Source organism: Manacus vitellinus, unplaced genomic scaffold, assembly GCF_001715985.3.
Source record: "Manacus vitellinus isolate BGI_N305 unplaced genomic scaffold, ASM171598v3 scaffold_5_pilon, whole genome shotgun sequence".
In the NCBI taxonomy this organism is placed as follows: Eukaryota; Metazoa; Chordata; class Aves; order Passeriformes; family Pipridae; genus Manacus; species Manacus vitellinus.
The window spans coordinates 27,955,156-27,980,816 of record NW_021940682.1 but is presented as its reverse complement, the minus strand read 5'-3'; the positions used below and the strand labels follow the sequence as shown (position 1 = coordinate 27,980,816).

The 25,661-nt window shown below is 38.8% G+C and overlaps 2 protein-coding genes across 5 annotated transcripts in view; both read right to left on the bottom strand.

Moving 5' to 3' along the window:
- PAWR (pro-apoptotic WT1 regulator) overlaps nucleotides 1-7,899 on the bottom strand; it is an 85,456-nt gene extending 77,557 nt beyond the window's left edge. Inside the window, exon 1 of the mRNA XM_029963504.1 lies at nucleotides 7,873-7,899. Coding sequence (XP_029819364.1) covers nucleotides 7,873-7,899 — 27 coding nt within the window. The remainder of the gene's footprint in view (nucleotides 1-7,872) is intronic.
- Nucleotides 7,900-12,123: 4,224 nt separating this feature from the next.
- Nucleotides 12,124-25,661, bottom strand: part of PPP1R12A (protein phosphatase 1 regulatory subunit 12A) — a 112,605-nt gene continuing 99,067 nt past the window's right edge. For 2 of the 4 annotated variants that reach the window (XM_029963374.1, XM_029963375.1), the window contains 3 exons: nucleotides 22,277-22,307; nucleotides 21,180-21,230; nucleotides 12,124-14,615 (listed from right to left, as the gene is read on the bottom strand). In XM_029963374.1, coding sequence (XP_029819234.1) covers nucleotides 21,199-21,230; nucleotides 22,277-22,307 — 63 coding nt within the window. In that variant the 3' untranslated portion in view covers nucleotides 12,124-14,615; nucleotides 21,180-21,198. Of the gene's footprint in view, nucleotides 14,616-19,345; nucleotides 19,508-21,179; nucleotides 21,231-22,276; nucleotides 22,308-25,661 lie in introns of all 4 variants that reach the window. The other 2 variants (XM_029963372.1, XM_029963373.1) reach the window with 2 other exon arrangements.

The window sequence follows — 25,661 nt, the reverse complement described above, 5'->3', positions numbered from 1 at the left end:
TAGGTGTTAAGATGGCTTAACCTGCGCGGAAAAACTCAGCTTTTTTTCGTTTGCCCGAACCCACCGTATCTTAATTGCACTCTGAAAACTGATCGTGGTACTTTTGGAAATCAGTGATTTCAATAGACTTGTGGCTTGCCTAATCAGCTTTATAAGGTGTATGCTGAGGAAAATCAGTGGATCGGTGCTACCTTTCCAGCATCAGGACAAGATAGAAGTTTACATCAGTCAGAGGAAATACACAGCCTGGGCTTACCTAGCTGAGGGGACGTGATCACCTTTTCATCACTTTTTTTCCCTTTTTCAGATTCAGTCCTGCTTTAGTCCACCTCGTTAATAAAATTCAGTATATAAACTTTGCAACGGTTTTTGGTTTCTTTTTACAGAAAAAAAAAATTCTAGGTGCTACAGGTATGGGTAAAAAATATCCAGCAAAATGAGGCTCCACATCTGACGCTAGGCACTCTGCACAGTGTAAATAACAGGCTTAGCCCATGTAACCACTTTCACCTTAGGTCCCTACCTTGTTCTCTTTCACAGTAGTGGGCACAGTCTCACCCTACCAACCTTCTCTGCCCTTCTGGTGATCATTCATTTACTTGGACTTTTCACTGAACTCGTATCTGATTTCTCCTCTGGTTTGGGTTTAAGGGTGTTTTTGGTGTGGCAGTTGGTTTTGAAGGGGTGTTTAAATATTTGTATATGTGGAAGTTAAGGTACAGTTTTATCACTGCAGATGAAACCTTTTATATTTCAGGCTAAGGGAAAATCCCCAAACAAAACTGGCTAGTTGTTCTGTGTTATATTGGAAAGCTGTAAAGAGGAAGAAAAATAGATAGTGAAAACATAGTTTTGTACTCTTTACTACTCAGTAATACAAAATTAGTGAAGTTGGTTCCTAAAAAATATTTTGACTAAGCACTCTCCTAAAAAATAATTTTTACCTGCACTCTTATCTGTAGAGTTTTTGAGTTAGACAACTACTCAATTGTATTTCTAGAAAATATAATCTAGAAAAAGGATTCCTCATGTGAATTCTTGTCTGCCTTTCCCCTCCTGTAATTTTTTTCCATTTATAAAATGAAGAGCTTTTCTTGAGAGAATCATGTAACCGTGACAATAATAGTATTTCGCCCTCACTTTTACACACCATGAGCAGCACAGCTGACCAAAAATAAGTAAAAAAAGTCAGGTTAGGAAGTTGTTACTTATAGTATGTTGTGAATATGGAGAAATATAACAATGTATTTTAGTGTTTAGGGCACCCTCAGTTCTCCTTTACCCCAGGTCTCGCCAGCTGCTCCCGGGGCCCCTCTCTCTGGCAGTCCTTAGCAGCTGGCAAGGCTTACATGTGCATGCCCCACTTCGCATCTGATCTGCCCACCTTTCTTATGTGTGGGAGGTGATGTGTCCAGGCTTTAGCTGCATCTACCAATGCTGTTGGATTTACTTTTTTTCTGATGTAAAATACATTGTGCGGTTTGGGATTTTTGGTTTGGGATTTTTTTAGTGCCAAAAAGGCTTTGTGTGCCTTACAGTCTGTTATATATTAACAGAAGTTATGTTGTGGTGAGTGAGGTTGGGTTTAAGTGCCCAATACAAAAATGCTGACTATCAGATGTTTGCATCTCAATAAGGTTGTCTGTGCTGGAGAGCTTTCAGGGATAAAGTCCCAAATAGTTTAAGTATCATGCTGCATGTTTTCCTCTGCCACAAGGGAGTACAGCTTAATAGCTTGCAAACGTTTTTAGAACAGCACTTTTTTCTTACAAAGAAAAAAAAATCTTCAGGATATCCTTAAGGCCTAGAAATACAATTCATTTTATTAGCTATGTTTTAAACTGGCATAATGACAAGGGACCTTAAGCCTTAAGATACTGCTTTATATATATTCAATATAATGGAATAAGATTCTCCCCTAGAGGTAAAATTACCACCAGGACTGGGTAGGATGATCTTGATCTCCTTTGCTATGCAAAAAATACTTCATTTTTCAATTTAGACTAAACCCCATAATTCATTCCTAAAATATCAAGGAAATGAAGTGTGTTTTGGGGTTGGGCACTTCAAAGCTTCTTCCTTTGTAAAGGGTTGCAAGCTGCTTGAGTTCTTTTAATTTATTCTAGAGATTCAACCAAATTATCCAGCCTTTTTAAGGTTCTGCTTACAAAATTGCCTTGGCAATTTTCAAGGGCTGGAAAATAAACCCGTGAATATAATAACATATTACTGGCTGAAAAAATTAAGGACAACATCCAAATTCCTGCCCAATATCTGTTTGCTTGTTAGTATTGTGCTCTGAGCTTACACTCTGCTTTTTACACCCATTGATGCCTGTATGTTCTGTACTGAAATTCCTTCCCTCTCACCCTCTTCAGCATCTCTGGAAGTTCTCCCCAAAGCCTCTGTTGAGCTTACTGTATTCTCCTGCCTGTTTCCCAAACACACGTGCTCCTCCTTCTGCTCACATTTCTTTAGGCCCCTGCTTGTCTTACCTGAACTTCCATGAAACTCTTTCACTTCGTGCACCTATCTACTGCTTCCCGTATCTGATCTGCTTTGAATTCCATTCAGTCAGCAATCTTCATGTTTCTTCTCCCAATACAAATTTTTTTCAGTCACATACTTGTTCTACCTGCTTTATTAAACTAGGTTTATTAAGCTTGCTCTGGTGATGTCCCATTAAATTTTCCCTCTCTGCTGCTTTAAATTTTCCCTGCTGGATAATCCTCACCCACATCACTGTACCATAACTAACCTACCTACCTGCTTATTTCTGCACTATCTATCCAATAATGCTGTTGCTTAAAATTGCTATGACTTAGTGAAATCTTACTGCCATCTTTTTGTAGAAATATCTGTCCCTCCTTTTATCCATAAAATTTCAAAAACCTCTCTTTAAATCTTTCACTTTAAATCTCTGGCTGTAACTTCCATCTAATCTTCCTGTAAACTTCCCACTTATGCTCCATGACATTTCTAATGTCAAATCTCCCCTGAAAGTAAAATAATCCTTAAGCATAGCACGATTATCCCTCTTGATTCCTCTTCTTTAACCTTTCAATCCTAGAGTGCATCTTCTAGTCTGGTTTCTGTATTTGTTTTACTATTCTTGAACTCTGGTATAATTTAACCAAAAATAACTAGTTTCTTTGACTGGTTTGTTTTGACAGACAAACTAGTGTTGTTTCTTGCAGCAAAGTTCATTCATCTGGCTGATGGAGGAATGCAGTATGAAAAGGCAAAAAACAAACTTACAGAAAGAAGTTTGCTTGATTTTTTTAAGTATTTCATCTTACAGTATGAAAAATGAATGCAGAGATTGCCATCTGTCTCCAGCTGGCAGTTGTTGGATAAGAATGACAGTGGGGATGGGAATGCATTCAGTATCTGTGCAGATGACTTCAAAGGCATGATGGAAACATTTTCTGCCACAGTTTACAGTCTGACTCTGTAAGATGGTCTGTTGCTGCTGCTCATGTCCTGCACCGTAGCAGGGTACAGAGCCATGACTTAGCTTGTCTTACTACTCCTTGCTATTTGTGATGAGGTTTAGTCAGCATAGCTTTGAAAGAGTTCGTTGAGCAACCTCTTTTTTTGTCCAAACAGGTCCTTTGTAGGGCCAGATTTGAACAGTCAACCGGGCGAGTGTGCCCTGGAGCAACTCGTTGAGAAGTAGGGAAGGAAAAATAGACACAGTCAAAATGCTACACAGTGAGGTATAAGGAGGTAGAGAAAATCTGGTGCTGATGGGAAAGAAGGGAGGAGAAGGTGGATGCTGTGAGACAGGCTATAAGTATGCTTGAGGACCAGTGTGCAAAAGGCATAGAAGCAAATCCCCTCATGGTGGATCAGTAGCACGAGGATGTACCATGCAAAAGAAGCATTTGGAAGAGACACTTTTTCCCTACTTTTGGTATCACTGTCAATGATCCTAGGGAGCATTTCACACCAGAGCACTTCATTATGGAGGATCCCTCAAAATCACAGTATTGGAAAGAAACGCAACAAATTGAGAAACTGAAAAATAACAAATTGCCAAACTGAATGGCAGTGATAAAGTAGCAGATGGAATTCAGTGCAGATAAAAGTAAAGTGACTTATGTTGGGACAAATTTTCCAAGGTATGATACTACCTAGTTGAGCAGCACTGAGTCTGTCAAACTTAAATGCTCCTTCAGAATGCCCATGCGCCCTTGCCGTAAGGGAGCATTACACAGAGGCATTGGATTTGGCTATATACTGGCTTATTAGTCCAGCTCCACACTTGCCCTTTTGGGAACAAACTGCTTAGAAAATAGAGCTTTGCATTCCTCCACAAGAGAGAGCTCTTCTAGTCTTATGGACATAAGCTAGTCTTAGGTGTTTTCTAGGGCATGTCTTTGTGTCATGTTGTCCTCTAGAGTCCTGAGTTCTTGGGAATACACCACATGGGCACCTGTGCTGCCACCATCTTCATTAGTGGAGAGGCTGCCAGGTTACCTTGCTGCTGTGCCATCTAAGATACTATCACCTTGGTAATGAAGAGCTGACTGTAATTATCCATATGACAGAAATAATATCGTAGGTGTAAGCTACCCTTAGAAGATAACCTTAAGTTATCTGGATAACACTACCCTTGTTGCTTTTTATATGTTTCCAGCACCTATGGAGCCTATTCATTCTTCTTAAAGACAGCATCCTCTGACCATATGCCTGGACCCTTAGTCGTATGGTTTAGTTTTAGGTAGTCCTGCAAGGATCAGAGAGTTGGACTCAATGATCCTTGTGGGTTCCTTCCAACTCAAGATACTTCTATGACCTCTATACATCTAAATCATAATTTTAAAACATTGTTAAACAGATTTTGGTCTACACCACCGACAATTCTGTTTCTGTCTTTCTGTATCTCCAAATATAAGTACACAAATGAATAATTAGAAACCAAATCAAGTGGTTACTGGCTCACTGTCATTTGTCTTGTTGGTACTGGTTACAATTCATAATCCTTCAGGGCTGTTGTGTTGTGGGTTTGTTTTGTTTTAATTAACAGCCCTCTGCCTCATAAAAATTATTTTGATTTTTTGATGAACCAGTACAAAGTCAGTAAAAATTAATTAGGCCTCTCGATTCTCACTGTGTACCTCTTGGTTAAACTGTTATACCTCATCCTTTTGATCTAACCTCAGGCAGGTGATGAGCTGCACACTGTAGGAAAGCGCAGCGGGCGCAAAACTATGCCCCAAAAGAATCATAGTTAAGGCTGAGGGATCTCCTCAGAGAGCTGACTAAGAAACTTGGCCTTCACTGAAATGCAGCAGATGATGCATGCAGAATTTAGTGTGATGGCTTTTTACAATGCTTTGTTTGAGCTACCCATTCATTTGGAGATTATTTTTCTCCTGCACCACAGTATTTCTAGGGCCTACTGTGCTTCATATGATGGACCATAACGAAGTTGCCTTGGAAAAAGAAACAGGCAGATATTTCAGGAATTTAGTACTGGTTATTAGTAGCAATCATCTGGAAGTGTCCAAAGCAAACACAAACAACAATCAATCAATGGCAGTGTGGTGTCAGTGAATGTAAGCAAAGGGGGGGAAGCACTTGGAAGAATTCGGAGTGAGCGTGTATGAAACCAAACAGACTACAAAGGAAGTGAAAGAACATAAAAAATAAAATATGCTTCCTATTGTTAAAATTTTGTTGATATTTTATATTACAAAATTTATTTCAATGATACATGGCCCTACTGTAAACATCTTGGACAAAAGTTTGAGACTCTGAACAACTGGAAAAAAAATCTATGTACCACTGTAATGATTTTACATAAACAAATGTGGACATGCTTAAAAAAAAATTTGTGATTTGCTCATAATATATATGATTTGTTCTTTCAAGATGACAAGCTTTAAATACATATTAAAAAGAAGTTTTAAATTAAAAAGTGACTTGAAAGAGGACAAGCTGCATACTTCACCCTGCCCAGCAGCAAACCCACAGCCAATGCTAAGTTTATTTATTCCCAAGCATTAGGACCCAACAGCCATCCCCTTATGGGTTTGCTTTATTGTTAGACACTCAAAAAGAGATGAAGCAAAACTAAAAAATAGTCAATTATGGTTTGCCTGCAAACACTTCAATAGGTTGAAAACAAGAAAGAAGTGTAAAAGCTTTCACTGCTTTCCCCCTGGAAACTGTTTTGAGGTATGGTGGAGAAAAATAGGAAAGGGGCCTATGAAAAATAGTGCTGATTCCTGAGGAGGGGAATCATTGGATTGAGTGGGAACAGGTGACTTTTAGGAGTGGGTTTAGCTTATGGTAAAACCAAACCCTTGCATTAGAGATAACCAAGAGTATGTGGGAACTCAGTGGCTGGGTAGAGACACTCCTGCTGAGCAAAGATTAGATTATCAGTGAAAAACAAAGACCCAGTGGTCAAGAAAAGACTAATGGGGTCTTTGAAACCAGTAGGAATCTGAGAATCTCAAGATAAAGCAGTGTGAGGAAAGGGGGAGCAGGAGGTGAGGAACAGAGATGGAGGGAAAGCACACAGTGTTGAGGCTGCTGGACTTGTGGAGTGAGGAATTGTGGACAGCAGAGGATTCAACAACAGATACAACTGTGGAGCAATGAGCTCTGGCAGAAATAACCAATGATGAGTCTGCAGGGGGAATGAAACAAGAGAGAGAAGTGGCAAATGATTAGAAAGTGCAAGAAGCAAGCAGAAGCATGGGAGGTGGTCTGAGGGGCCAGAAATAGGCAGCAAGTACGAGAAGGACTGAATGAGAGTGCTGGGAACTGAATGGTCAGGGCAGGGTCTCGATGATCAGGGTGGCACACAGGAGTGACTGAGAAAACTGACAGCTGAGATGAGCGGAAGATGGAGGAGAGGCTGCTCTCTCCAGCAGCTGTGGCATGTTGGTAAGCTTGTAGTGACTTGTTAGTAAAATATGAAGGGAGTTATTGTACTCAGTGTCTGCATGTAGCAACTCTGAGTGCCACTCCCCATACAAAGGGAAATTCAGACAGTGCTCAAGGTCCCAGGGGAAGTGGCTTTTGAGATCTTTTGGTTATTATGGCTATCACCAGGGTTAACAGGGAATGTAATTAGACCTCAAAGCTTTTTCTGGCACAGAAAATAATTGTACATGGTAGACTGGAAATAGGGGCAGAACCCTATGCATGCAGAGCTGAGAAGAAGAAAAGGCTGAGGAGATGAGAATATGAGTGCCTGTGGTGTGCTGCACCAGAGGAGAGATTGAAGGTAGCAAAGGGAGAACTACAAGGACCTCACAGTGTACAGAGCGCTCTGGTTACAAAAAGAAGCAACACATATCGTGATCATACTGAAAGGGGGTTGAGCAAGAGGGAGTTATTCAGTCTTTTGGCATTTCAGCCAAGTGCAATGCTGCTATGAACTGCTGGCTTGACAACTTTTGATACAGAGGATTATTTTTTTTTTGCTGTCCCTCTTAGCTGTAGCAGAGCCATCCTGTGGTGCTAGGTGTCCAGTCCTAGTCTGTCTCTTCACACAGTATGGGAGTACTCGCTGTGCAATGGGTCCCTGCCTGCGCTCACAGAGGGATCCATCCTGCCAGACCCACTGGCCCTCCTTGTATTACAGTTTCTGCCTCCTACTGGGATCGATTTCAGCTCACCAGCTGAGCCAAGAGCGCTCTGCCCTTCCCAGGGTGTTAACGCTCCTTTCCCAGGCTTTCGGTATAAGGTATTTAGAAGTAGTCCTTGCCACCTTCAGACTAACTCAGTGCATTCCTTGTGTCAATGAATTTGAGGTTGCTGTTCTCTGCCACACTTCATCGGTCATACTAGACCTGGCTCAACTTACAGCAGTTTCCTCGAGCCACTGTCGTTTGAGCCATTCCCACGTACAGGTGTCACGGGAAGTGCAGAAGCCATGCTGCTGCCTCCCAGACGCACACGGACCGGGGCACGGCGGCAGCTCGCCTACGGGGATGCGGCGGAGCCCGAGAGGAGCGCAAGGGGAGCCCAGACGGAGCCGCGGACGAGCCTCGGAGCAGCCCAGGAAAAGAGAAGCCGTCTGGTGCCACCTCCCGGCTCCGCCGCCCGCCAGCGGCCCTTCCCCGCTCGGGGCTCCTCCACGGGCTGAAAACTGATCTCGGTGTCATTATTTCTAGGCAGAAACTGGTGAAATAATATTAGCGCTTCAGCGGCATTGCTTCCGCTCCTTCCCCCTTATAGTTTTAAGTAGAGTTGTGCCTTCTTTTTACACATTGGAGTAAAGAAGCATCATAAAAACCTGTAGTGAAAGCTCTCTTATTTTCATAGACAATCGGCATTTTATACAAGGGGAGCTGAGGATGAGTTACTGGGCAATTTACTTACCATAATTCATCACCTATAGCCATGGGTTAAGTGGGAGGAAAGAACTTAGTCTAATTTGCTGCATTTCATACAGCTGAAAGTAGAGAGGCGAGCTGATAACAGCTGAAGAATCACGCCCACTGCATCAGCAGTTGTAAATGTGGATTTTTATATTTAAACAAATTTTTGCATTAAATCTTCTTTCCAAGCAGTGACTAGACTGTGTGGCAAGATGTGTATACTGTGTAAATTTTGTGTAAATGTGTATTTTGTACCAGCTGATGTAAAAAGTCATGCTCTTTTCTGTCAGTGTAGACTTGTGACGGCCGATAAAGATACAAGGAGTCAGTTATGTGCAGAAAAGATGTCTCCTTCTCTTTTATTTTCTCATCTGCTTTTTTATACCCCTTGTTAGCAGCAAGCAGTATCCTTATTTTAGGTAGGCAAGCAACAGTGTTTTCATTGGCTAGGATCTATGGGTGATATATTTGGCAAAGCTCAAGGCCTTACTGCAGTTCCCACATCCCAGGCCTACCAACTTTACAGCCTGCCTTTGTTTTCTCCATTAGGGCTGCGTCCTGACTTCCTTATCATCAAGGATACACTCGAAACTTTTCCCAGTCAATATCTCCATCCTGGGAGCTAACAGACCCGCTATTAACCCCTTCACTTTTCTTTGGCAGACTTGGGGTACAGGCCTAGGTAACCATGCATAGAAAGCAGTAGCTTTATTTTAGCTGCAGTGTAGCAACTCCCTCAGATCAGGCCTGTCCTTTCTGGAGCTAGAGACATATCACTAAAACAGGGGTATATGTAAAGCAGCCACAAACAAGGGCAACAGGACTCTTTTCTGCTTGGGGGGAGATGGGGATCCCACTCCAGGGAGCGCAGCAGGCACTGGTTTGCTAAAAGAGGAATTCAGCCCAGTGAGTCTCTGCTCCAAGGACTCTGTAGTGAAACAGGAGGAGTGCAGAAAGACGCTGGAAGAAGACCAAGGAAATAAACAGGTTCTTTCCCACCAACACCGTACTTCGGTTTTTGTTTTTTTTTTTTTCTCCAGCAAGTAAAGGGAAAAGACCACACTGGGAGATGAATTGCACGGTCTTGGCTAACCATTTCTGCTAAGCTTTAATAGGCTTGCAAAACAGACGTGTAGAACCCAAGGAAGAAGGGTGAAATAATTAAGAGTTGGAATGTGGGGCTTTTGTCCCTGCTGTAATTGTCCCTGGGCCAGATGAGAAACATTAGACATCCAACAGGTAATATTTTCAGCAGAAAGAACTGAACAGTTCCTCCTTTTTCTAAAGGCTACATACTTTTCCTATCTAATCAGTGATACAAAATGGAGAGGTGCTGACACAAGCAGGAATAGCTGATTACCTCATCAGTGTGGCAGCAGCTCTCCCTTTAAAGTGTGAGCAATTCATTGTGGGTTTGGGAGGTTTTGTTTTTTGTTTTGCTTTTTAATTCTGTGCAAGAACCTGCAGTCACCTTTAGGACTGTTCCAGCCTTACTTTACATCTATGCTGAGGCCAACCGAGCACAATGCTACTTGCTGTTAGTCTCTAACCAACTCCACTGCTGCTCCTGCAATCAAAACAGATGTAAAGCAAGTAACTGCAGTTGCCAGCATTTTTTTACTCGTGTTATTAGTGCCTTTGACCTAAGAACCTGAGGAAGCTGAATCACCACATCTAAATGTAAGTGTGTACATAACCATGAACAAGAGCTTCTTCTGAAAAACTTCAGAGCATTTGTTCTGTTCCCCAACAGACTGGCTATCCCTATGTGGGAAAAAACCCTGTAGTTTCACAGAGGTGACCAGCAGACCTGCAACAGAACTATTCAATGATTTAAAGCAAGTGGGAAAGCAACCCTCTACAATGCAGTGACAATTGTTTCTTCCCCCTCTTTAAAGTAGGCCCACAAAAAAATCTGTAATGTTTGTATGGCTGTGGAGTTTGTTGGTTTTTTTAACTGTATATTATGTAGTGAATTTGTGTAGCGTTTTGCTGTGACACTCCTCTAGATTGTAACTGGCAATTAAATTTCATCTATAAAACATTATTAATCTCACAGATGCACAACTAAAGCATCAACATTATCTACTGGCCACACTGCACCATGTAAAGTTAGAGAAGCTGAAGCTACAACTAAAAGGGGAAGAGCCCTTGCCCACCCTTCTTTCTGGGGAGGCTCAGATGGAGGCTGCACCACAGTCCAGCATGGCAGATTTGGCCACCTTCAGTTATACTTCTGCCACAAGACAACAAGCAATACAGCAGAGACAAAAGGGTGCATGTACCTTTCTGGAGGAGCTGATGTGTTACACAGATGAGTAAAACCTCAAGATGGCCATAAAAGAAAGGTAAAGAGCCAGCTGCAGAAAGTCAAGTCACTTCCAGGATCACCCAGATGAAGTACAAATCAGTGTAATAATCAATTTAAAAATAAATTAATACCTTCTCTGAGCAGTGTTATGAGCCAGCAGCTCATAATAATAATAATAATAATACTGTTGGCAGCACTGGACAACTTTTTCTGTCCAGGAGCTGGGATGTGATGAGGCCCTGAACTCTTGACTTGGGACCAGTTTTGTTCTGATGCCAACCCCTGCCTTTCTCCATGTGAACCATTCATTTTCTGACATGGTGTTGCCTTTCCAAGTGTGACATCATGGCATACTTCCTTCTCACCACCTCCTCTTTTTTTAGCGCAGATTTCCAGTCTACCACAATGCAGATGTTTGTGGCATTCTGTGGTGCCATCTGTAAACCTCCTGGTTTACAGGGGTAAAGCAGGGGTAAAGCAGCAGGGGTAGGAGCCACCTCATAAGGAGCCCATTTGTGTATGACAGGGGTGAAATAATTAAAATTTCTCCCTCAATGCATATCTCCTAGAGCAGGTATCTTCAGCAACCCAAAAGCTCACATTTTTCCTTGTCTAGAAAATGTAAATAGCTACTCTTTCTAAAATAGAAATGAGAGGACATCTATGGGAACACATTTGGCTAGGAATTCTGGACAGGTAGGATTAATACCCACCAGTTTGATGTTCATCTGAGCCCAACCCAAAGTTTAGAATGGAAGATGTTTCTAAAAGAGGGAAATCTGAGATTCACATTTTGTACTTTGTGCAGAGCAAAGAAATGCACCAACCTGCACAATATGAATCGTAACTGCTCATTTTGGGATCTGGCAAGGAAATAGCAGAAGTCTGAAAGTGGTGTAGGAATTAGGGAGGCTCAGAGGGAATTGTTTATGGTAAAGGAGACAACATGGGCAAAGATGAAATTCCAGCTCCTGAGTCTTTTCTTCTAGGTAACTACTACTGTTTGGAGCCATTAAGATCAGGCAGGCCTTACGCAGCCACGCTGCCCCCCCTCTCCTTGCTCTCTGCTGCCTGTGCTGCTATCCCACCTGTGGTCACTCCACCCCAGGCTATGGCTCACTTCATGGTTGGAGGTGGTTCTGGGCAGGCCCTTTTTCTCTTCACTCTCCACACCAGCTAATTCCATGCCTCTGTGTGTATTTGATGTTAATTCTGGACTTAGGAGATCCCTTTCCACACTGTGACAAGTCCCCTGAAAATCTAAGTTGTTGTTTTGAGCAACCATTGAAGCCATTAGTCACTTAAGGAAGCTTGTCAGTCAGCAGCCAGCAATAATATATTCCTTGAATGCAGGCTGTCTCCTAAACAATAATAGTTGTCCAAAACCCATTTTTCCCTCTGTGGTAGCCGGATTTTCTGGGGATGTGTTGCATCTTCAACACAATCAAGAACAATGAGACAGCGACACAAGTTTAGCAATTGCTTTGTGAGATTCGGTTAACATCACGTAAAAAATGGTTCTCAGATTCCGCACACAGACAGGTTTATGTAAAATATATAAACATTTGTCCAAGTTGTTACAGATTGCATAAATATGGCATTTTTACTGTTGCATTTACAGATGTGCATGTACAATGATATGCAAATAATCACAATCTGATTACAATCTTTGAAAGGTACTTGAACTTTGCATCCAAGTAATGCAATGAATGAAAAATGCCCACCAAAGAATTTAAATAGCAACTTATAACATGGTTTAAATTCATAACAAATTTCAATGTCTTCTCAGTAAAACTTTCACACATTTAAAATAGTTTGTATTCCTTTTATTTGTATATGTCAAAATACAATTTTTTTTTCCAAAATAGTGGGTTTTGCAACTAGTTTCATGCAGATACAAGGTCTGCTCAGTACTACCAATAAAATCAATATAGCACAGTAGCCATTCATTTTTTAGATATAAAGAATAAATAACCTAAATATAAAACACTAAAATATTAGAAACATGTATTTAATCATTCACAGGCACCCAAACTTTACCAAATATAATCCAAAATATGCCTAACTGTCTTGTAACAGAACTCAATACGTTGCAGCCATTCAATTCTTTATGTTAGCGTAAGACAATGGAAGTCCCTATGGTTCAGACCCACCTCTCATACAGATCAATAACAATAAGATATCTCAAACTATCCGTGTACCTTTAAAATCAAGAATCCTGAGCTTGGTAGTAAGAGCATAACCTTACATCTTCAAAAAACCAATCAACAGAGAGAGGACATCATGTCTTCCTTACCAAAACATATCCCACCCCCATAAAATTAACCCCCCCCTCCCACAAGTAGGCAGTAGAACACCATGACCTTTTTAAATGAAGGGGTACAAATTCACATTTAATATAGTATACAGTATAATCAATAATACAATAGCTACTACAAGCTTTACAATGTACAATTTGTTTTAATGGCTGATCTGTTCAGTGGTTTTAGGCAATAAACTATGTGCCAATAGGATGTCATATTTTGAATGGTTTAGTGAAAATATAAAAGCTGTTTCTAGCAAAAACGATCTTCACTTAAGTACTTTTTTTGTTTGTTTTTAAAGGCCACTGAAATGTATAAAATGGTCTGACATGATGGTGTTATTAAACTGGATGCCTTCTCACATGGCAACAACAGTGCATATAAACATTATTGTGAGTGTAATGGGTTATGCTTCTCAAATGTTTTAGTACGTTACTTTGGCTAGCACAACAGTTTTGGACAGCACTCAGATAAATACAGGTATGTGAAATGTAGTGAAGCAGTTATATTTATGCATTTTTTATTATGGTGAACACTATCAAATGAAAAAAAATGGGAGAAAAAGATAATAAAGTATTTTATATAGTTTAGACCTTTTGTAAAGATAGGGCTCCATACCATGTACAATGTCTAAATTCTTTATACCATAAAAATTAACGAACTTTGTTAAACACACTATTCTGGATAGCCTAATTTGCAATAACAAACATTTGCAATAGGGAAATATATTCAAGCATGCCACGTGGTGGTCTGAAAAATCAAACCAGTACACATTTATATATACAGCATCACTCAGTACCTGCTCAAATGAATGTGACGATTACAGGATCTAACATCTTTCACTACAAACTTCTTTTTTTTTCTTTTTTTTAAAGTGACCAATAAAGGCAGAAAACAGGACTCTTAAAATATTTCTAATTTCAACTGACTTTAAAGCATTTTGTATAGGAAATAAATGCATATTGCACAAACAGTGAAAGCAAATGTTCCACCAAACATCTCTGTTCCAGGTGGTTGGACAATACAACTCTAGTTAGCTACACAAATATGTAATTCAAAAGGGCGTGTGGTCTCTGCAAATGGTAAAGCTGTGAAAACACTGTACAAGAAAATCTGGTACATGAAAATTTAGAAGGAAAAAAAAATCCAAACTTAAATCTTAAAGAAAAACTGAGTATAGGAAAAAACTGGGAATTGTGGCACAACAAAAACATTATTGAGTAACTGTCTTCTGTGAGAGCTGAAAGCTTTTGTTGATGTAAAAGTGTTTATGTACAACTAAGGCTTACTGGTTAAATATCTGAGGCGTATCTGGCCTTGAACACTTTCCTTATTATGCTGTGGCTGTAAACAAGATTTCTCAGTCATTTTATCTTCTCAGCAGCTGCATTTTAACAGAAACAATGATCTTGATACAAAAAAAACACACAGGTAAGAGGGTGTTTGGCAGGATATCTGAAAATGACAGTCTCCGAGGGATCTTCCCACACTTCCAGTGACTGCCATACCATGGTCCACTGGAGTTACTAGTGATGTGCAATACCATTATTTGCTGCTGCAGTAAACCCTTTATTTTGAAAGTTTGCTTATAACTCTGATCAAGGCCCCATTTTCATCTTTTAGCCTCTGGTTGTCTGCCTTCAGGTCTGGTAGCATCTATGAAAAAACGAAACGTGATGGTTATTTGCTGTTACACCCCAAGTAAAAGCAGCAAGACTTCACTAGCACTGAGGGTAAAAATCTTTATTCAGCTTAGGTATCTTGGCAGTCCTTGCCCTTCACATCAGCAGTTCAAAAAAATCTCACCTTTTAGCATGATACATTTAAGAGTTAGAGATTAGGAGTTTTCATTTGCTTGGACTAGATGCACTAAAACTCAGCAGTGCAGATGACCAGCCTCTGACAAAAGCATTTATAGCATGAGGAAAGTAATGAAATACTTCAAATTCCAGAGGGGGAGGGAGTTAATTACCAACAATTTGAAGAGGCTTGTCTGCACTGCACTTGCACAGTTTCAAAAAAACATGCTGTGGCTAAGCATCTCTACCACTGTGCTCTTGGATGATTTCATCCTGATCAGATAGAGTGTAATTCAGCTTGTTAGCTCATAGCATTTATCTTCCAATCACTTCCAAACTCATGTTGAAGCGCATATCCTGTAATTTGAGATCATGTCTCTGAATAGCACAGTTCACACAAGATCAGATCACTGTAGGAGATCACAGAACGCCAGGCTGCATACTCAGGCATACAAGTTAGGAGATGGCAAGTTACGGTTGCCACAGGAGATGGATGACACACAAGCACAAAAGCTGAAAGGCAGAAGCCGAGTGAGGTGAGAGTTGGGACAGGGTCAGACAGGAAAGGAGGACAAGTCAGTGCACAGAGGTTGGTACTGAGAGAATTTAACTTGCCAGAGAAACCAGAATTAATCTCAGTAGTTCTCCATAGCTACATTCACACACTGATAACAAAGCACGTATCATAGTCATGGCTAAATTACGTGTACGGATTCTAGCAGCAGGTTTACACAGGAGGTAACAGCCTATTCCTGTACAGTGGTTACTCAGTAACCTCAAGTGCAAGTGTTGGCAGGAGGTCCAAGTCCAGCTGCTGACCTATAGAACAACTGTTACACAATTTTTGGTGATGAAATTTTCTTGGCACTAGTTTGTTTTCATTTTATTCAAGCAAATTGTACTTCCAATCCCATTATATTCAAAACATTACTATGGAACAGAAAGAACTGAGAAGTTTAAAAATGCTGGGTTAATTAACTGTGCACTACACCAGAGGCTTCATTTATACCTGTCCTTGAAAGGATTCCTGTCCACACTCAGTTCATGGAACTGCAGACCCTCTCACAGAGTGAAACACGATGGTGCTCTGAAAATGACTGAGGTTACAGACTGAGGTTTATCTCCCTGCAAATATCAAAGTATGTGAAAGGAAGATGACAGGTGATCATAAAAAGAAAAAAGGTGGTCTCTACAAGAATATAGGTAAAAATTATTCTGCTGCCTTGGATTCCAACTCTGCTCCATTCTGGAGGTTAGGGGAAGCCACCTAAATTGAGCTGTTCAGAGAGTCAGAGGGAAGCTTCCATTACAGTTAAGTGAGAGCTGTGCTCTCAACAGAAAGTGGTGTGAAAATGCTGATGACTTTCAAAAACCATGTCAAGATGTTAGAAATTGGGCAACACAAGCGATCATTTGGCAATATTGAAGTACTACTTGTGTTAAGTTTTCTGAGCTGTAAAAAATAACTACTGTTGTCCAAGATAGGGGTCATATCCAGATCACATGCACATGTACCACATTTGTGTTTGCACCTGTAATATTAGGATAAACTTGGGGTGTTCTACGGCACGTATCAGCAAACAATGGAACAGCCATTTGTTCAAGCAAACCAATTAAAACCTTCCCCTCCTCTTTTTCATTCTGTTATGGATTTCATACCAAAGGTACTGGGTGAAACCACAACAGCCTTCATCTAGCCATGCATGGGGAAGCAAGAGAGTCTGGCTTTGTTCTGGTTAAATAGGTATCTCAACAAGTAGTGTTGTGTATGCATTCCAATGAAACCTCAAAGTAAATCCAGGAATGTCGCAATCCTCTTTCAACTCACTGAGTAGGGAGCTGCAGCCCATAATGCTTAATTATGCACAGACAGACCCACAGAGTGGCATATTTTCTGGTGAATTATTTTAACAAAATAGCTTTAACATAATCTGGTACCACTATATATCTGCAAATCTCTGTAGATAGATTTTAACCCTGATTAATAGGTAGAATTAAGAAAATATTTTCCCTTTTGTTCTGAATCTGCTAAAGAATAGGGGAAGACTGGTAGAAGACAAAAGGGTTATATGGCAAGAGGAAACGGCCTTAACTTGCGCCAGGAGAGGTTTAGATAGGATAGTAGGAAAAATTTCTTCACCAAAACAGTTGTCAAGCACCTGAATAGGCTGCCCAGGGAAGTGGTGGAGTCACCATCCCTGGAGGTATTTAAAAGACCTCCAGGCAGATGTGGCACTCAGGGACATGTTTTAGGGGTGGCTGTGCTGGGCTAATGATTGGACTTGATGATCTCAAGAGGTTTTTCCTACCTAAATGATTCTGTGAATAACAGGAGAGTCATCGGGAAGGATAAGCACAACTAACCTAAAATATTTACGCTTCTTATCTATAGTAATCCCCACATACTTTAAACCTAGCAAAATCACATAATTTCCTTGGAGCAGTGCATTTCTATGGTACTCAAACTTCTCATGAGATGACAAGATACACTTTTAATGTCAAGAGGCAGGAAACAGTCCCCTTTGCAGTAAATTCAGTAAAATTATAGGTATATACTGCACTTAACACTCTGAATTCCAATGTGTTACTCGCTAAAATTGTGAAGTATCTTCCTGTGATGAGATTCTTGACTAAGATTAAAAATGCACTGTTTTGCCTATCTGTATCATGTGACTAGCTACTAACTTTGCAGTGCTGTCATTGAGCAAATGATTATTCAATAATCACTTGACATATGTGGGGCCAACTCAGATCTATACAGTAATAATAACGTCTGTGTTTGCTGGAGGATTTAACAGTTTTTACATACAAAACAGCTTGGTGAATAAAGATTACAAAAAACTCATGAACTGTGAAGGTACCTGCTTAGATTACACAGACACGCTGCTGTGGTTAAGCTACTATCATATTGTCAAGCCTTCCTCCTATGTTTCCATTGCTTTTCTTTTACTACCCAGGCTCCTCAAGCTCTACAATGATCTGCCATTGAAAACTCGCTCTACAGAAGGGAATACTGAATATTTTTCTGTGGTTAACACCCTGAACTGGCTCACCATGGTTAAAGGAATGCTAGTGCTAGTAAAAAAGGATGGTATGGATGTGGACAGCAGGCATTAGATTAGCTCAACTGTGTTGAAAAACCACATTGTTAGCTGAGGCTGATGTAAGACAGGCTGCCCTAAAGGGACAGCTCTCCCTCCTCATGCAGCAGCATGATCCTGTTGCTTTCTGCATGTTAGTTTAATGATTCAACAATGCTGGGGTAAGATGGATCAAGTATTATAAAGAATAAAGGGATTTGTTTTCAGTCAGGTCAGTGAGCTAACTTGCTCAGCAAGGGTTAACACAAGGGGACATTAAGGAATGCAGGGCCTGGACCAGGAACAACTTTTCTATCCACATCCTATTGTTAGTCCAATTCCAGGAAGACACCAAGCCAAAGGAAAAAACCTCTTTATTTCATGCCTCTTAGTGGGGAAAACCTGAGATCAGATTCTGAGAAGAATGTACACTCATTGCCTTCCTTGTAAAGTGGGAAGGTAGGTAGATGAGAGGAAGCAGTTTAGCAAGAGGCGTTTTATTTATTTTTTTCAACTATACATCTTAAAAACTCACTGAAACCTCCAGCCTAGACAGTTGTTATATAAGAGGAGGAAGAAAGGTATATAGATTTGGTGTAGAATGAAATGACATTTTGTTCCTCAAAGAAGTTTTGAACCTTCAGTGGGTTTCTGTAACAGCCCTAAGAACAACAGACTAGAATTTTTTTCCAAGATGAAACTCAAAAAAATTGGTACCTTTAACAGAAGGGGACCGAACCAATCTGACACACTAGGCAGGTTTTTTTGTGTCTGTGTTTTTAAAGCCCATGCATTGTAGGACTCTCATCTATGACTGGAATGCCTACATATATAGCAATATAAATCAATAACTTAACAGTGCTAAAAACTGGATGTTTTAAGTTGTCTAGGTGTATATAAGTATGGGTAAGAACCACACGGGAAGTTAATATGTGTAACTAATAACTGACTTGAAATTCCAACGCATTTCTGAAACAAAACACTTTGATTCGCCCCTAAACACTAAAACACACAAATGTAAGAAATAAGGTTGCTAATGCAACTGTTCATGGATGCACAGTACTGAAACCAGTTCTCAAACGTTCTTTTGTCAAGACTAGATTTGTATCAATTCTATGCACTTCACTTAAACTGCAGTAAGAAAGCTCAAATCTTAATTTCAATTTGTTGGAAAACTAGAGGCAAAGCTATTTGAGCATTTACTCAAACATCAAAATAAGGGACTGACTTCAGTGTATGCTCATGCAAACTCAAATCCTTTCAATTGTAGCCAAGGTTTTAATATGTCAAAGGTCTGGATCATTGCCAATTCATCTTCAAGGACAAGGTTCAGTGCTAATAAGGGCAATACCACACCATACCAACACATCTGCAACACCTGTAGTTGGTACACTGGACATCATGCTTTAGCCACACTTCCAGAACTGAGAAGCAGTAAGTCAGTTTTTGACACACAGGTGTTAATAGTAAAATTCTGCCCAAGCACAAACTGAATGTCAACACCTGCCTGGCTACACAAAGGAGAAGGAAGAAATTACAAGTCCACAGAGCGCAGTTGCCTACAGGACCCTGACAACTTGGCAAGCACTCGGGTCAAGGCCCTATTCTCTGTCACCAGTCGCTCATTTATGTGTCTCAAAGATTGAATCTGCTTTATTTGTTGCAGGGTCTGCAGGAATCAAAGAAAAAGGGGTGAAAGCAAGAAAAAAATCCACATATATATTATGTTTAAAAGAATTAAAGACGAGCAAAACTGAAAGAAAACTTAGAAGAGACAGCCCTGTTTAAAGTAGATAAGTTGCTGTGAAAGGAAAGTATCAAAGAAGTGGCACATTCCTGAAAAGCAATCTAAGAACCAGCAGTGATTAGTCACAGTTTTCCAAAACAGTTCAGGATGCCTTAACAATGAGAGCTATTCCTGGAATTCTTCACTTAACATCCTAATTGCACAAACTAAATCCCCTATTCAAAAGTCTGTAAATAATGACACATTTAACATATACTTTTACACAACTATGAGACAAACAATAGGAATAGTATTTAATCTTTAATTCAAAACTTTCACATACTGCTTATTGAAAGTAAGCTTTTGAAAAAAGCAATATATTCACATTCTTTATTTTTATCAGAAGCCCAACCTTCCCTAACAGGAATTTACAGGCTGATGATAGAAGCTTGCATCCTGTCTTCCACTCTTTGACAGACAATTATTGTCCTCTGGTATAGTTTGCTTTCTAAGTATTTAACTTCTGAAGACCCCTGAAGGAACCACAGACATGGTGTCCTCCCTTACAATAAATTATCTTGGTCTGAATCCAAGGTTGCCAGAGGCATCACGGTTGCCTTCTGCCTACATCTGCCTGTCAGCTTCAATTATTTCAGCAGAACTTGGTGCATGTATTTTAATGAAAAGTATTTGAAAGTTAATGCTGTTTCCAAGCACCAGAGGGAGCTAAAAAATGAGCGTGAAAGGAAACTTCTTATTAATCAATGACAAATATTGAATGTCAAAATAATGTTGCTTTCACATTTCACTTTAATTCCATCAGTTTGGTTGACTGTGCCCAATATTTATATCAAAGGACATAATAAAAAACAAACCTGCCAACTTTCTCATTCTTCTTAATCATATCAGAGAGTTTAACATTGCTAATGAGGATTGGTTGAAAAAAACCCAACAAACCAGAAATGAAATTTATTTTAAGTATTTTAGTATTTTGCTTCTGGGATTCACTTTACACGTAGTTGAAAAAACCAGAAATCAATATGGTAAATGTTACTTATTGGTCAACATCTGAAATCTATCTACTGTTTTTTGTTAACTAAAACCTGATTTTTGTTCACAGTATACAAATGGAAATTTTTCTTTTGATATTGTAACATGCTGTCTAATATATAATTTATAGAAGATGAGATAAAGATTGAAGCAAGATTTAATGTTTAAGTACCTATGGAATTATAGGTTACCATTATTTAATAATAATAATGGTATTTAATAACAGTAATTAATAAGCTAATAAAACTTATGAGTATCACATGAAAATTACAGACTGCAATTCCATCTTGAACGGAGTCAAGATATATTTCACTCCAACCACCTCTGAATGTTTCTTGTTAACCAACATGTTATAGAAGCCAAGGACTCAGCACCTTCTCAATCTTACACGTCTGACTGCTTATGCCAGCTTCACTACAAGCTCTATGACTTATGTATGACATACAGCTGGAACTTTGTCATTTTCTAATGACATTATAGAAACCAGTAATACTGCCAGACTACGTCTCACTGACACAATAATACACTTTGTTATTAATAGTTTAATGTGTAATAATTTACTTACTTTCAGTTCCTCTTCCATTTCAGATATCCTTCTTTCTAGTGCTCTTCTTTCCTAAATCAGAAGGTATGTATTAACACTGAACAATACAATTTTTTAAAAATTACAGCTTCTAAATGCTGTGGTAACAGTGAAATATTTCAAGTTTCAAAGATCATACAACCAAAAGCATAGTGTGGACAGGAAACTTGTGGTGGCAGTGATATATAGAAATTTTGTCAATATGGAATTTTAATATCTAAGGAGGAAGAGATATAGAAATTTATATGAAGTCCTGCATAATATACCCCTTTTCCTTTTCAAAAATTTAGACAGGTTGTAAGAACCACTGGTTTGGATTTATTTTTCATGAGCTAGGCTTTTTTAAGAGCTTAATATCCAAGAAATGCAGAAAATGATCAGAAACAAACAAGAATATTAAAAGATACCAGCACAAAATTTTAAGCTTTCATAGACAAACAAATATAGCTGAAACATCTGTCTCAGCCCAGTGGGATCTGTCCACACCCCAAACTGCAACCTAGTGCTGATATACCCAATTTACATTATAGGACTTAGCTGAGTACCAAAGAAATCTAGCTACGTAAGATCACCTGTTTCTTGAGTAAATGTTTCCTGAATATTTTCTGCGTTTCCCATATAGTTTTATTTGGTTTTTATTTTCCTTTTTACCTGAGAAGCAGGAGAAATTATCCTGTCTATAGAACTTGATTATACTAATTACACAACCAAGCTAACTTATTGAAAGCTAGCTTAGTGTTTTCTATACTACACTGCAGTCTGCAGTGCAGACACACATCCATATTTCTAAATATTATTTTGTTTAAACCTATTTTTCAACACATCTGATAGATGAGCAGTTAATGCAACAGAATTCGGGATTTATAGCTTGATTGCTTGCTTTCCTGTGTCAGACAATGCAGTGTTTCTCATTTAAAAGCAGCTGCAGTTATCAGTACTCTACATTCAGATTTTTCCAGAGTGTGAAAGGCAAAAGCAACAGATTATTGCGAAGTGGACATATGCATCTGCATACAACAGTGTTATGCAAACAGCAAGCAGCATTGACTGAGGTGTGTAAAACTTTGGTTAGATCATACCGCCCAGTAGATACTGACTCTTGCCGGCCACCTTTCAGATATAAATCATTTGAATTTAGTTTAATCACAGTGCAGTTATACCCCAACATTTTCCCATTATAGCAAACAACTTTAATTTTTATCAAAGTAATGTATTACTGCAGTTTTTAGTACATAATGTACTTAACTCCTTCGAGTTAAGACCTTTCTGATAATGACAGTAACGGGTATAATAAATACCAGCAAGTTAACTGATGTAAGTAACTAACATAAACCCCACGCCATCTTACAGTACTTAGAATTGTATCTAGCTTTATGGAATACCATGTATTATGTCTTCTTATATTAAGAAATATTCAACAATTCCTGCAATTACCAAGAGATGAATGGATGAATGATCAGATAAATTTCAAAATTTCAGGTATCTAGAAATTTTTAAGTCTTATGATGCATTTTCTTAACTATGTTGAGGTTGTCTAAGAACAACTATTAGCAATAAAAGCCAATTCAATAAAATCTTTATTTCATTAACTTTTTTTATACTTCACATTATGTAAAAGAAACAAATGGACTGGTCTAGATATAAGATTCTTTGTAGAACCATACTAATCCAATTACTTGGAACTGCTTACTCTCTTAGGAACTGGCTTGAAGAATGCCAACACATTGCAGTTTTACTGGGAAGATTTGCCAGTATTATTTGATTAGTTCCTGGACTCAAAGGAAGGGTTTGAAATCTGTGCAGTCTAAAATTTTATGATAAACTTCCAGAACTCTGCAAGGTATGCCAAGGAACATTTACAACTTGTAAATAAGAAAAATACATGCTAGTCTCTCAGCTTATAAAACACAATAGCTTGTTTGTATTTATCAAAGCAACTAGGAGCTACAAGCTTGTGCAGGAGATTGAGGTACAGGGATACACACAGACGAAAAATTGACCCCAGAGTTATACAATTTTAAAAAACCAAACATATATGCCTACATATATTCATGTATTCAGTAATACAAAAAAAACCCCAAAACCACACATCTCCAAAACCCAAATTCCCAGCTTAGTAATTCTAAGTTTGGGGAAAATTGGTTAAAGGGACCTACAGTTTTCTAAATTCTAATCCAGACTGAAACTTGGCAGTTTAAGTTTTATTACCATATCATACAAAATTCTGCAAAGGACTTTTAGCATATTTGTCAGAGTGACAGGTTGTTAATGAAACTCTTATTTTTGCCCATGTATTGCTAGGACCTTGCATCTGTGATCCAATCTGTACCCCCATCCCCAAAGAAACAGCCCCTTTCTGGTAAATAGTTCTCAAATGAACAATATTGACAATGCATCAACAAGTCCCATCATGGAAACCCACTTCTGAAGGCTCAGTCCAAATAAAATTCAAAGCCAGTATTTTTTAAATATTACTACTGTGCAAATGCAGGTTTAATACATATTACCATTTTCTTTACTGAAAAGGTATGTTTCAGCTTGAAAATGTCATAGTTCAAAGATGCCTTCAGGTTTTTCTCTGCTGGTCTTTAATTTGTTCCAATTTCCCCCTTCCCTTTCTCTATGTAATTTATATAAACATCTCTAGTTTTTTATTTTATTTTAGTGAATTCATATACTTGGATAAGTATACTTACAAACATTCTACAATTTCTTTCTATTTGTTTACATTTATATTGTTACATTACACATTACAAAGGTGTATTCAAAATTATTCTTAAATTCTGAATTTGATAAGCTTTTTTCTAGAGATCAGCTATTGATGACTAGCAGCTGAGAATCCTGCTTCAGTCACTTTCAAAGTAAAAGAAACTCCAGATTTTAACAACACAGGAAATACAATCGCAAATATATTCCTGATTTAAATTCTTGTCCAAAAAGAAATTTGTAATTATAAAGTACAAAGAACAAAGTACAAATCTTGTGTAAATCATGTTTCAGCAATACAGCACTATCATTATTTTTTTTTACCTGCTAGCTTTATTACTACTATATCTAGGAAGAATAACACTTCTGAAAGACATTTTCCTGTTGGACTAAATGTCTTTTTGAAAAAAAAAGGGGCAAGAATTTCTAATACAGTCAATTGTTTTAATGAAATGGCCTGTTTTGGGAAAAAAGTAAAGCAGTAATTTAAAACTGAAATAAAGTCTATCTATGCAGTACTCCATACATTACTATGGAACCTACATAATAATGGATGCAGCTAAATCTATTAAATAATTAAATGTGCACTTGTGTGGCCATGATAGCAAGCAAGAAACTAATTAAAGCTGATGATGAAACTTTTCTACTGATGAAATCACTGTTTACAGTAGGATGCTCAAAAAATCAAGGAGAAATAGGTGCTGAAAGGCTGTTGCAATTAACTGGAAAGACTATCAAGGTAAAGATAATGGAACTTCAGGAAGTGCCTGAGAGTATTTCTACATCTTCATGTGCTCCTATAAAATCTACCGATTGTTTGTTTATACACCAGACAGGCTTGTAGAACTAAAACTTGTTTTCCAAACCTAAAATACTGAAAGCAAATACAAAAGGCTAATGAATGTAAAGTTTACCAGGGATAAACAAATGTTTACCATATCAGTTTAAGTTTCTAATGTGTCACTCCAGGATCAAGGGAGAAGAAAAGAACAAGTGGTCACAGTCATGAAGGAAGTCAAGACCACCACAAAACCAATATAGTTTGCTTTACATTGCTGTGAAACTAAACTTTTATAGGGTTGGATTTTAAACTAGCATGAAACTACAGCCTAAAATTATCATATGCCCAACTTCCGAAATAATTCCTGTAGTCTATCTCACATATGACTTTATTACATGACTTCTTTCCCATTCAGTTTAGGGTTGTCTGACCCTGATGCCCCTCTTCTCACAGTGCTTACTCCTTCTTCTCCTCTCCCTCCCTGCTGTACTATCATACTCCCTCTGGAAAAAGTTATAGCGTGAGAAAAGAGACAGATAAAGATTAATTTTATATCATTTGCAGGTTTAAGGTCTCATGTCTGTGAGATACAAACAGCTATTTCATTACCAGCAATAACTGGTGAAAGAACACAGGTGCCTCTGGAAAGCTCTGAGGAAATTAAATTCACTGAATCTTGGAAATGCATTAGAAGATGAGACACTCTGAATCTGCTTAACCCTCTGGAATGCCAACATTGTTTTGGATGAAAAGGAACAAGCAGCAGGTCCCTGGAGGGCAGTGGGGTTTAGAACCTGGTTATCATGAATGAACAGGCAACATGAAGGCAATTCTTAAGAGTAATTCCATCTCACATTCATTGCCATTTTAAAACCTAAAATCCCAAAATCCTCTAAAAAATGCAAGTTATAAGGAAGTCTTCTGTTCCCATTAAACTATATCCAAGCCATGGGTTGCAAAACAAACTAAACTAAAGC